This window comes from Sciurus carolinensis, chromosome 13 (assembly GCF_902686445.1).
Source record: "Sciurus carolinensis chromosome 13, mSciCar1.2, whole genome shotgun sequence".
Classification (NCBI taxonomy): domain Eukaryota; kingdom Metazoa; phylum Chordata; class Mammalia; order Rodentia; family Sciuridae; genus Sciurus; species Sciurus carolinensis.
The window spans coordinates 73,836,725-73,849,562 of record NC_062225.1 but is presented as its reverse complement, the minus strand read 5'-3'; the positions used below and the strand labels follow the sequence as shown (position 1 = coordinate 73,849,562).

Sequence of the window (12,838 nt, the reverse complement as noted above, 5' to 3'; positions counted from 1 at the left end):
TCTGCCCAGGGGTTTCATACACTCAGGATTAAGCCTTATGTGTGTTTTGCATGTGGTACTGGGGATTGAACTGAGGGGTGCTCTACTGCTGAGCTACATCCCAGCCCTTTTTATTTTCCATTTTGAGGCAGGGTCTAAGTTGTCCAGACTGGCCTCAGATTTGCCATCTTCTTGCCTCAGCCTCCAGAGAAGCTGCGACTACAGGCATGCACCACTGTGCCCAGCTAGGAATTAAGCTTTTAGAGTCTTCTTTAATGTACTTTTAATTCCCTGTTCCAGGGTTTCTCTTTTAAGCCTGCAGGAATCTGGCCCCCTTTCCACATTCCTGCCCATTCTCCTTTCCTTTAACTTCTCTGAATTGGTGGGGAGGCCTTGGTGCTCACTGAGCCACTTTTTCAGCCTGGCCATTGTATGTTGCGTGTGTTCTGTGTCCTTCAAATGGTCTCTAGCTCCCTGGAATCTTACTTTGGTCCTGGGAAGTGAAGTCCTTTTCCAGTTGTCCACTCATTCAACAAATATTTAGAGGCACCTGATGGGTCCAGGCACAGGTGGGAGTGAAGTCAACTCCTTAGCCTCGTAGAACTTGGTGTAAATGATTATTGGCTTGTAGATTTTAAGCCCCCCCAAATCTCTCTCTTCATATGGACACACACAAATGGAGATATGTATAACTAAAAAGACACACAAACACACACACTCCTAGAGGAGTGTGTGTGTAACTTTTGATGTAACCACTTTTCCCAAACCTTCACTTTGGACTTGGAGGTTTCAGTTCCCCTTTGGGTGGTCATGGTGAAACCGTCTTGGGGCTGCTGGACATGGCATCGAGTCCCAGACCTGACCTGCTGCCTGGTGTGACTGTGGAGGACCACCGTGGGCTCAACGTGCTTCAAATTTCTCAGCTACCAGCAGAGACACCAGCTACCCATGAAGTTGGGGGAGGGTGAAGTGGGCAAGATGAGGTGGATCAAAGGCAGTCTGGACGGAGGAAAGCTCTGCGCAGTGCCAGACACGGTTCTAAGTGGCTTCTTAGACTCTGCTTTCAGGCAGTGGTCGGTCTCAAGCTGGCAGGGTTGGGGATGGCTTGGGATGGTTTCACAAAACCATGTGCCCAAATGCCTTATCTCAGCTAGTATTAGCATTTACCTATAATGGAACTGGAAAGATTGCTCTTGGAGCTTTTCATCTCGAAGATGTGGTAATTTAGTTGCTGTGCTTCCATGCAACTTCTAAATATGATTTTACTGGAGTGAATTATTTTCCTTTTTTTTTTTTTTTCAGTACTGGGGATCCAACCCAGGACCTTGCACATGCTAGGCAAGCGCTTGCTCTATCACTGAGCTGTATCCCCAGCACTATTTTCCTTTTATATATATAAAACAAGAATCTTTACTAAAATCATCATTCGCTGTGTGCATCAAGGTCTTATAAATATTCCAAAGATCAAGAAAAATCCACACATCACAAGTAGCAGTGTTAAGAAATCAGAAACTCAGTTGCAGTGTGAACGTTGCTAGGAGAGTACAGAAACGGGAAACTGAATATTTACTCATCAAAGCAACACTTGAACCATGAAAGCAAACATTCCTTTTTGGAGCTTGAAGTCCAGAGAGACTGAAGTGAAAGCTTAGAATCCAAGTTTCAAAGAGGGTCAATAATCACTATTTCTTCAGGGAACTAAAAAGGAAACAGGGCTAATTAACAGTTCTGAGAAGTTTACTATGAAGAGAGTAAACAAACACTAGAAGTCCTTCTGGAATATTCTTTGCACAGTAGTTTTTATAGAGTTTTAACTTCCATGAACCTTTTTATGCCAAAGACTTAAGAATTCCCATCGTAACCCATCCCCCCTTCAAAAAAGGCTTTCTGTAACTCAGGACTGGAAGGATGGATGTTGTTTGGTCAAGTAGCATAGCTATGCTAGCCAAGAGGATGGTTGTTTTGGATGTCCCCTATCTTGAGGCCTGGCCACAATGATACTGCCCCATTTCAGGATTCATAACTTCCACCTCTGTGGAGTGGAGCCAGCAATGACCAAAAGGGTCAGTAACTCTGATACTAGAAATGGCGGAGGGTTGAAAGGAACTAAAGGATGGGGGAAGAGAGGATCCAGAGGGTGGGCTTTGCGGATGGAGGGGTGTTGTTGGGGGAAACCTGGGATCACAGGAGAAAGGCGCACTGGGCTTGGTGTTCGGGGAGCCCCCCACCCCCACCTTGACTGTATAAGGGAAAAACAGTGCTTGAAATTAAAAAGAGACAAACTGGCCATTCTCCAGTCTTCTGTGGGTGGGGCTGGGTGGTTCTTTTCCCCAATTATCATCATGTTAAGAAAATAGAAACCTCAAAGCTGGACACATCTGTAATGCCAGTAACTTTGGAGGCTGAGGAAGGAGGCTGAGGCCAGCCTCAGCAACTTAGTGAGACCCTGTCTCGAAATAAAATTAAAAGGGTTGAGGATATAGCTCAGTGGTAGAGAATTCCTGGATTCAATCCTCAATACGAATAAAACCAGCAATAACAACACTCAATGCTAATGTAAGAACATCACCAGGAAAGCATATAAATTGCCATTTCAAACTCAATTTTTCCAGGGAGGAAAATGAGAGGCAAAGGGAGTTACACCTGGGGCCACCTGGCCAACTGACTTTTGGTTATTTTCTTTCCAGAGTCTCCTTCTGAGATAAGGGACAAATGGTTCCAAGTCATCGAAAAATACAGAGTGGCAAAATCTATACCCCCGCCTTGGGGGAAGAGTAATTGTGCTTTGTGATCTGCTCCAGGGCACTCTGAGTGAACCTCAAGATCATCAGCTGGGAGCTAACATGAGAGGAGAGTCGGGGGACCCTCTAGTACTGTGGTTCTGCAGCAGCCTTTACCTCTCCTCATCACCATGAGGCAGAGATGTGACAAGACCAGATCTGCCTCTGGAAAAGGTCTCACCAGTGGTGACATGGAAGATGGAGGGGAGGAGGCAGGGAGGCCAGGAAGAAGTGGGAACGATAATACAGTTGAGGCCGGGGCAGTGGCTGGGGAGATAAAATGGGGGTGAAAACCAGAGAGGTTTGGAGGTGACAATGTGTTACATCTTGGTGCCAGGAAAAGAGGGTAAAGAAGAGACTCAAGACTTCATGACCCGCCAAGAGCATCTCTGCCAAATGCTCACTCTGGTGGGGAAACTGCACATTCACACGGAGGCTACCGTGGCTCGTTGCCTGGGAGATGCCAATCAAGTCAGGAAAGACTTTCCATGCCACATCCTTTCTAAGTATCCAAGAGGACTGGGCACACCACAGTCTCTTCACTCCAGACCTCCTTCTAGTGGTATCCAACCTTCAGGATGGTTCTGGGCCCTCAGGATCCCTCCTGCCTCTGAGTTCTGCTAGGACCCCCTCTCCTCTCACTAGCTGCATGTGCTTGCTGAGCTCTTTCTAATCCATCAAAGCCAAGTTCTCAAAGTGAGTGAGGACCCTTTGGGTTTTATTGCTTTATATGTTGTATTTATTGAAAGTAAAAATTATTTCATATATGCATCCTCATAGCACTCTCTCATGTGCTCTCTCTCTCTCTCACACACACCCACACACACACACACAGACACAGACACACAGTCTATGGACAACTGCATATGAGCTGTGAAGGACTCACCGGACACTCTTGTGTCGCCATTTTAAATGCAGCAAATGTTTTGTTAGATTTGGAAGGTTTAGGAAGTCTTTGGATGGAAAATATCTGACCTAGTTAACAAAAGTCTCTGGTAGAAAATAGTTTGAAAACAAGCAGTAAGCATTGGGAGAGCTGAACCAGGGACCAGAAGGGAACAATTGTCCAGGTTTAATTCTTTATACTGTGGTCAGATGTTCCTGGATCTGAACCTGGGCTCTAGTCTTGACTCATTGTGTGACCTGGGGCAAGTGCCTTAACTTTTTCGGCCTCAGTTTCTTACCTATAAAATGTAATAATGCCTATTTTGAGTAGTTGTTAAGAATTAATTTAAGTGGAGACACACATATTGTTCCTAGCACTGTGCCTGGCACATAATAAATCTTCAAAAAATAAGTAACATTAGCAATAACTCCATTTTCAGTGTTTCCTTATGAGACAGGCCTGTGGCACGGTGTCTGAGTTGGAGTTTCTTTCTTTTTCTTTTTTTAAATTCTGTTCTCAGCACACAGAAGCAAGTCCTTGGGCCCTGTTCTCCAGGAAAGCCTTCAGAATCCTCAGGACTCTCTGTTTTGTGTTTTGGCAGAGAGACCAGGGGCAACATTACCTGAAACCACCAGTGTGGACTGTTGGACACTGCCTGGGGCCATTTTTCAAGCGCTTGGGAAGATGGTTGCTGAGAAGTGAAGATAAACTAAAGTACAGAATAAGGGACAGGAGGCAAATCCCTGGGGAACATGTTCAGATGTGCCTTTTCCACAGAAAGTTGGCTCTCGTCCCTCATATCATCTCCTGAGGGAGGTGAGGAGAGGGGGGTTGTGCATGAGCATCAGAACTGAAGCTCCCCTGGGGGAGGCTCACTCTGATTCTGGGGCCTGGCACTGGTACCCAGACAGAACACCCACAAACAGGAAATGCAGTGCCTGCCAAGCAGGGTCTCCTGAAAGTTCTGCTCCTGCTGACCATTCAGCATCCCCACCCAAGGCTAGGAATTTACAGCTGGGTCTCACTAAGCCCCAGGGGTGGGTCTGGAGCAAGGCAGGACCCTGGTGCCTGCCTGAGAGATACCTCCTTCTCTTCTGCTCCACTTTACAAGTTTTTTTTTTTTTTTTTTTTGCAGTGCTGGGGATCGAACCCAGGGTCTTATGCTTGCAAGGCAAGAAGTCTACCAACTGAGCTATCTCCCCAGCCCCCTCTGCTCCACTTTATATGCAAGGGCAAGGTGCTTCTGGCTTGTCCACCAGTCTAGTGTGAGCATAACTGTCTCTCAGGCTCTGGGCAACTTCGGGAGAACGGCCAAGATGGAAGGCCTGGTCCTGCAACGCTGAGGAATGCCAGTGTGGCCTGGCCCAGCATCCACCAGTCCTGCTCATCAGCTGTCCTGCCTGCACCGAGCCACGTTCGTAACCCCCCAGCTGCAAACCTCTCCCTGTTGTAGCCTGTTTGTCTCCAGTTTTGAAAACATATAAACAAAAAAGTTGTGTTAAAATCAGAAAATGCAGAGAAACAAAATAAAAAAGAATCCACATTCCCACTATGATATGACAAGATCGACATTACTTCCAGCATTAGAATAATGTAGAACAACAATTTTTTAAATGTTCCAAAAATCTTTCTTCAAAGGCTCGCATTTTAACCATTTGAATACTTGGTTTGTGTGTGTGCGTTTGCCTGCAGACTTTTCTCCTTGGTCTCTTTATGGTTTTCCCAGGTCCCTCTTACTTTATGATGTCTGGTGATGGACACAAAAGCCCGGAAGGGTTTTGACCAGCATAAGCAGAGTTCTCCAGCTCCTCTCTGGGTTTGTACCTCTCTACTTCAATCCTTCTTAGGAATGCCTCCCAGGAACAAGTCAACTTTGACAATTTATATGCAACTTGTGGTTTGCTCTGACCCCCAGATTCACAAGACAGAGTCTATAAGGCACATCGGACTGGAACTCCCCACCACAGCAGAGTGCATAGGCAAGAGGCCTCAGGTGCCACCTACCTGGTAATCCATGGGCCGTCCGGCACTTGGCTCCATCTTAATGTCTGGCTTAGATCTGAGGAGGAGAAGGTACCATCAGGCCTGGTGGAAGGGGTGCGCTTGTGGGGAGGCGGGTAGGGGCAGGGATAGATCTTGCAGAAGGGTGGAGGGACAGAATCATGGTCTGCAGACCCCTAAGAGGAATGCCAAATAGGATGGGGATTAGTTGTCTGAGAGGTCCCAGCAGGAGAGGACTAACCAAAGACAGAGGTGTTCAATGACCTGGGAATAGGATGCAGCTGCTACATTCTGCCTTGCAGGGAAGGGGTGAGATGGACACTTAAGGAAAAGAAGGGGCAGGGCCGGGAAGAAGCTGCCCATGGGGCCTGATTCCTCTCCCAAGCCTGGCAAACTAATCCTTCCTTTCAGGTGGAGGCAGTTGGGGATGTGGGTTCCACCCACTCACCGCTTGTTGGAGACATTGGTGGTGAGAGCAGTGACCGAGGCTAGCGACACCGAGTCAGGATCCAGCCCATCCCCCAGTCGAACGGTCAGGTGGTCAAGGTCCTCCATCTCAAGCACAGCTGGTTCATCTGGGATAGAAGGGCTGGTTAGTGGGTGGCAAAGTTGAGGGTCAAATTTAAGGTTTACTTGGTAGCATCTGCTTCGAATGGGACAGTGTATATTTGCAGTGTTTTCAACCTAATTTGGTCTTTTAATTGATATTATGTTTGGTCTCATTTTTAATTTCAGTTGAATGTAATTCTTTTATTTAACACTATTTACTAAAGCATTGAATATCCTTTGGGGAAGAAGGTAGGGAATCCATACTTACATGGATAACAATTGCTACCTTTAATTGGGTGACTACTAAGTGCTAGGCACATACCAGGCACTTTACACACGTATCACTAATCTTTTAGGGAAGACCTGTCCAGATAGGTATTATTTTCATATCATAGATGGGAAAACTGAGGTTTAGGAAATAACTTATCCATGCAAAATAGTTGATGAAATTCAGGACCTAGCCCTGTACTGGTGTATATTAATTCACTGAGATGAGGAAATGACAATCCTGAAAAGTCACCCAAAGGTGGTGCTGAGTGTGGGCCTCAGCCAGCAGTAGCACTTTCAGTCCAAGGAGAGGGCACAGCAGTAACTGGCATGTAGCAAGAGGTAAGGAGAGAGATTTGGGGGACCATGGGGCCACAGAGGAAATGCTGGGGATGGTGGCCAGGAGACTGATAGTGGGCTTGTGATGGGCAGACGGCTCCCACCCAGCTCCCCTCTTCACCACGTTTCTCCTGTCTTCCGCCTGTCCTCCCTCCCTCCTCTTGGACATTTGTCCGCCCCTTTCCCGGCAGCATCCTCCCTGAGGCACCAATGCCACAGGCCACTCCAGCCTCCCAGGGCCTGCCAGTTGGGTGAGGCCAGATTGCAGCCTGGGTAGAGGACGGTGACTTCTTTCACTGAGCAAGCACTCCTGGGACTCTGGGTTTCCCCCAGAAAGAAAGAATTGACTAAACAATGTTTCCTGCTATTTATTCCCCCTTCAATTAAAAGCCCCTGGGTGGTATAGAAAACAAAGGATAGGGAGCAACGATGACAGGAAGAGTCCGTCTGTAAGAGGGCTGTCTGCCCATTTCCGGACCACCCAGTTCCCAGGCGCATCCATCCCTAGAGGACCTGGGCTCTCGGGGCTGGGCCTGACTCCGGCCAGCCAATGGGAGTTTAGGCCCCGCCCAGGTGGCTCCGGTTGAACCAATCCCAGGAAGGCCTTGGGACTTGCCCGGGGGCGGGGTTTGATGGTGCTCACGTGCGAAGAAGTGGCTGCGAGCGGCCTGGACGAGCCACCGAGTCACGGTCAGGGCCAGGGGTCCTACCTTGTCTTTGCGGGTCCTCCTTGTGGGGCCGGTTCTTGCCGAGCTTCATGGCGGAGAACACGCTCCTCCCGGCTCTGTGAGGGGGGCCGCCAGAATGAGGTGGAGGGAGATGGACGCACAGAGGAAAACACCGGCACCCAAGAGCCACACCCGGCCGGGACACATAGAGAAAGGGAGACGGATACCCCGGCCCCTCAGCTACTGGTCCCAAGATATATTGGAGGTCTTCCTTCCCAAATTAGGAGCCATAGGGAAGTGGGGCAGAGGGAAATCCCACCGCCTGTCCTTGGTACCGACGGGGGCGGGGCGGGTCCCGCGAAGGTGTCCTGGAGCTGGAAGAAGGTGTTACCTAGAGCGCCTCTTCAGGCCCCTCAATCCTGTCTGATCAGAGCTTCCGAGCTCTACAAGGTCCCCAACCTCATCCGCCCTGTCCCTGCATCCCATCCTAGCTGGTTGGAAAGCAAGCCAGATGATCAGAGACAGTATCAGAACAGAAGGGCAGGGCTCAGGGGCACTGGGAGGCATTGAAACCGCTGTTCAGTTCTCAGGTGGCCCAGGTGTACAGTGCCTGCTGTGCAGTTCCCCAGCCTCTCTTGTGTCCTGGGATTCTCCTTGGTCCCAGCAAAAAGGAGGAGACTGTCCTTTCCCATCTCTCTTTTATGAGCTTTGCCTCTTCTGTCTACCCCCTCTCATTCAGAAACCCCTTTCCCCACACCCAGAAACTTATGGCATACTCCATGGTTCCTACCTCTTTTTTCTGGCTTGGTGTGCCTTGTGCCCCAGAGGTGAAGGGTTTTGTAGTCTGGGGGTGCTGAGGGAAGAGGTATGAGTCCTTACTACCCTTCAGTGATATCCCTGCAGCCGATCCTGAGGTCCTTGGAGCCAGGAGGAACCAGCAGTAGGATCGGCAGGGGGTAAGGGCAGTATTCCATTACCCCATCCATATTACATGAACTGGACACCTGACTCCCTGGACTTCCCCTTCTCCTCCTCCTGGGTGTGGCTGCTATCCTTTAGGCCTCATGGGGGAGGTGCAGGCCCATCCCTGACTGGCTTACAGCAGAGCCCACCATCCTTGGGACTGCATCTCCTGGTGGAGGCTTGACAGAAGTTTCTAAGCCCCTAGATCCCCACTCTTTATGCTGTATAATGTGAAGTTGGAGAAAACCTTTCTGTTCTTTTAGAAATGTTCTAAAAGTCTCAAGTACCTCAACCCTGGATAAACCAGTCTGATCCCCCAAACCTCGCCCTATCTTAAACCCAGGATTTTCTTTGCTATTCAGATACAGGCAAAGGCGTGTCCATATGCCCCTGAGAGGTAGTCAAAACCATCTTTTTCACGTGACATCAGCTCACTCGCAAGTTCATGGATTTCCTAAAGAGGGATGGAAGAAGGCTGGGGTGACAGTGGTGTCTCCCCTCGACAGTATCCTATTGTCTGAGGCATAACCATGTGAAGAAAGGGGCTCTACAAAAGGAAGCTATGTCTTTGGAATTATCTTAACTACAACATTAAGGGGGTAAATTACACATGCATACTTATAAAATGCACAAAATGGCCAAACATGATTACATAAATTGTCTTGAGCAACTACTGTGGGTCAAAGGCTCTCCCAGATGTTTTATTCCTGGGAATCCTGCGAAAGACATACACTTCTCATTCATTCAAGGAAAAGCTGAAGCTCAGAGAGATGACAAGGACTTCACTGTCCCATGTAAGTAGCAGAATTGGGATTGAAGCATGAAGCTCGCAACTGCTAGGCTGGCAGTATTTCCACTCTGTGCTGGCTTCATTGCCTCAATGCTGTGGGGCTGTTCTGAGTGTGAATCCATCCTGACCATTGGGGACTTTGGCAAAAAGATTCCAGGGCCTGTTACCATGGCAATTGTGCCAGCACAATTTGCAGATTGGGTTGTCATCTGTGAAGAGTCCCACATAGAAGGGGTTCATTCAAAAGTAACCCAAGCATCAACACATTCAGGAAGAGAAAGCTGGGATTGTTAATTTGCTGGTGACATAACAATGAACCCATCAGAAACAATGACATGGTCACGGGCCAAGGGGCCGTGCATCAAGCATCCTGGGGTATCGAACCCCTTTGGGGCAAGATGCCAGATCTATGCTGACTTCTGTAACAGGCCTCCTGTAGGAAACTTGACTGGTGTGGATCCTCACTCTTACTCCATGTCTCCCCACCTGTCCCTTCCTGTCTCCATGTTTTGGATTCCTTTCTGCCCAGTCTCACTGTTTATCTACTTCTCTCTCGAACTACCCAGGAGTCTCCTGGTGGCTCAGTGTTTATCCCTGTATGATCTCATCTTAGCCATTTCTAGATTGGGCCATTCTTAGAATCCTCACTCCGTGTGAGAGCTGCACAGTATTATCATCGTCACAGTCTGCTCCAGTCACAGAACCCTCCACTCCCAGGGGCATGTGCTCTGAGATAGCAGATCCAAGTGATGCATTGGGTCAGAAGAGGCCCGGCCTAGAGAAAGCAGCTTCCCAGCATCCTGGGATGGAGCTGGCCCTTCTGCCTGAGGTCCAGAGGAATGGCTAGGCAGTGGGACATGGTGACTTTCTGATACTGATCCCACATGCCCACTCACTTGGGTACTGGAGCACCCCTGGCACTGTTGTGGCCTTTGAATTAGAAAGTCACTTTGTTCTTTAAAGCAAACATCATTGGAAGTAAAGACTGAGACTTTTAAAAAAATTGTACATATCCAACAATCTCTACCATACCCTGAAGCAATTCAAAGGAGAAGTTCCTTCTTCCCAGTTGTGTATGATTTAACCATCTGAGGTGGACAGGTTCATTGGTGGTATTCTGGGAATGTTTCAAAATGATATGTTTGTCCCTTTAAGAAAAGTGGAAAAGTGTGATGATGACTATAATTTCCAGAGGCTCTGTGCCTCTGTTGGTTTCTTTTAGACTCGCTCATCAGTGCACCTGCACTGTGGGCAGTAGAGTATGATGTCATTGCCACTGCTCTTTGTAATTTTCTGATTGATGACACATCAGGAGGTCATGATAGAAAAAGCCCTTCCTGCCTTATGGCAGCACCAATTCCCAGTGAGCAGTGTGCTGGCTTCTCTTGGCAAAAGATAAAGGGAATTTTTAAAATAAATGTTTACTTAATCAGGAAATTTTGAAGAGTAGCCACTTGTAAAAAAGACTCAGATTTCCAAAAAAGAAGTAATTTTTTTTGTTTCTATTTACTGAAACTTTAAAAAAAAATTTAAATTAAAATTATACATTTCATCTAATTGGATTCTACAATCACTGAAGATAGGACATCGTGGGAAACAAAGGAGTCAATAATCAACTCAGTGAAATATAAATTTGCAGTCAAGTAGCTCCTTATTCTTGGGTGCATTAAACTTGAGAAATGGGAGCGGAGGGGAGATGGCCTCTTGGAATGCTCTGATTTATATTTGTTTCCCATGACTGGATTCACCATAGTCAGAATGATATAGAATTAGTGAATTCTCTCCAGAGAAAGTGTTTTAAAATTAGTGTGCTCACTGTGAACTCTTCATTTATGGATCTGATGATTTCTCACTGCCCAGGGCTTATGCCCCATGATTGGCTTCAACTGGAACTGCCAGGGCTCATCAGCTTGTGCCTTAGGTAACTGGGACAAACAGATTCCTACCTGAGAGCAGCGAGGTCTGTGATGCTTCTTTGCACTGTGTAAGCAGCCAATTAAAAACTTGGGGACCCCTTAATGGCTTTATTTCTTTGATTTTCCATGCCTCAAGTACAGTAAATTTCATAATTACTGTCTTTACAGGTGTCTGAAAGTGTGCTGAATTTCAGTTAGTTTTGCAAATAGTTTCCTATGCATGAGGACAGGAGGATCCTTCACCCAGAACCTTGCTGTTTCCAAACTGGTCTGTTTGCACATGCTGTACCAGTTCTTGAGAGATCCACAAGAACTTATCACGACCCCAGGAGTTCCAGGGAGTCCTCAGTGCTTTTCATGTGTCTACCCTTATGCGCAACTGAAGCGAACAGCATCGTGGAAATATATTTCCCATCTTCCCACAGCAACCTATACCGACATCCCACAAGCTCACAGGGAGCAAACCTTTTTTTGTGGAGTGAATCTTAAATTTCCCCTACTGCAACTCATATCTATTTCCATTGATCTCCCCTCAGTGGAGATTAAAGTCAAACAACTTTGCTGCACCATCGACTTTCAGAGACTACAAACTGTTCCTGCAGTCTTTTTTCCCAGGCCAGAGCCTTGATTTTGTTTAATCTCTTAGAAATCCCATTTCCCTACTCTTCCAGTAGTCCTATTGCTCTCCACATTAAAATAGTACTACATGCTGGTTTACTTGATCTCATATGGTAATGGGAGATGGCAAGGAGCTAGATGAGGTTGGGCTAGGGAACCAGCACATATTATGGGCCTATTACCAGGACAGACTGGGGAACTGGTCATCAAGAAGGGCATTGCAATCTCACACAGAGCCCTAGGGCAGACCGGTGACTTAGGTCTCATATATAAGCCTTTGAAATCTAAGAACCCCTGAGGCCTTTCTCAAGAGGAACCCCCAGTTCAGCATCCCTATCATCTCCCACTTGCCCCAGAGTTCAGCTCCCTGATTTCCTCTGCAAGCCTTGCCACACACTTTGCCTGAGACTTCCAGCAAACTCCTACATCCCTCAGGTCCCCGGTTACCTCCATTGCTGTGGCCACAATGCTGTGTCATCATGGCTGTTGCTTGTGGGTAACAGGCATGACTGGAACTCAGTATACTTATGGTGAAGCGTGGGAGAGGCCATGAGTTCCCTGGGATCTTGATGTAAGCCCACACCCCAGGTATAATGCCCATCAGTGCAGACCTCTAGCCACACCATGGTGGCGTTTCCATAGTATCCTCACCTGAACTGATTTTTAACTTATTGGAATTATTTGGGGCAAATCTCTGGGGTTCAGTTTCCCTCTCTAGAAGATAATGACCATGTTCCTGGCTTTTCAGCTCTCATTAGTGTATCTGGAGATTAATTAAGTAATCAAGTGCTCTAAACTTCCTGGGTCCATTGTGAGCTCTGAGGGTAAGGATGGGATGGGGGTGGGACTCCCTCCATGTTAGTCACAGCTCTGTCCTTATTCTCTGAGACTCAGACTTGTTATCGGTAAAAAAGGGAGTTGGCCATAGATCCCCTCCAGTGTCGTCAGCCCTGACTGTCCCTGCCCTTGTGAAATGTCCTGTGATGCAGGTCTCCAAGTGACAGCGTGCCTCTGAAGGAGCCTGTGAGCCCAAGGTAACCTCAGGCTCCCTGCCTTGACAGACCCTGATGGCTCGCCCTGCC

At 47.6% G+C, this 12,838-nt stretch overlaps 1 protein-coding gene across 3 annotated transcripts in view; it reads right to left on the bottom strand.

Moving 5' to 3' along the window:
• Otof (otoferlin) overlaps positions 1–12,838 on the bottom strand; it is an 86,572-nt gene that overhangs the window by 29,303 nt on the left and 44,431 nt on the right. For all 3 annotated transcript variants that reach the window (XM_047522547.1, XM_047522546.1, XM_047522548.1), the window contains 3 exons: positions 7,512–7,585; positions 6,095–6,221; positions 5,650–5,704 (listed from right to left, as the gene is read on the bottom strand). In XM_047522547.1, coding sequence (XP_047378503.1) covers positions 5,650–5,704; positions 6,095–6,221; positions 7,512–7,585 — 256 coding nt within the window. The remainder of the gene's footprint in view (positions 1–5,649; positions 5,705–6,094; positions 6,222–7,511; positions 7,586–12,838) is intronic.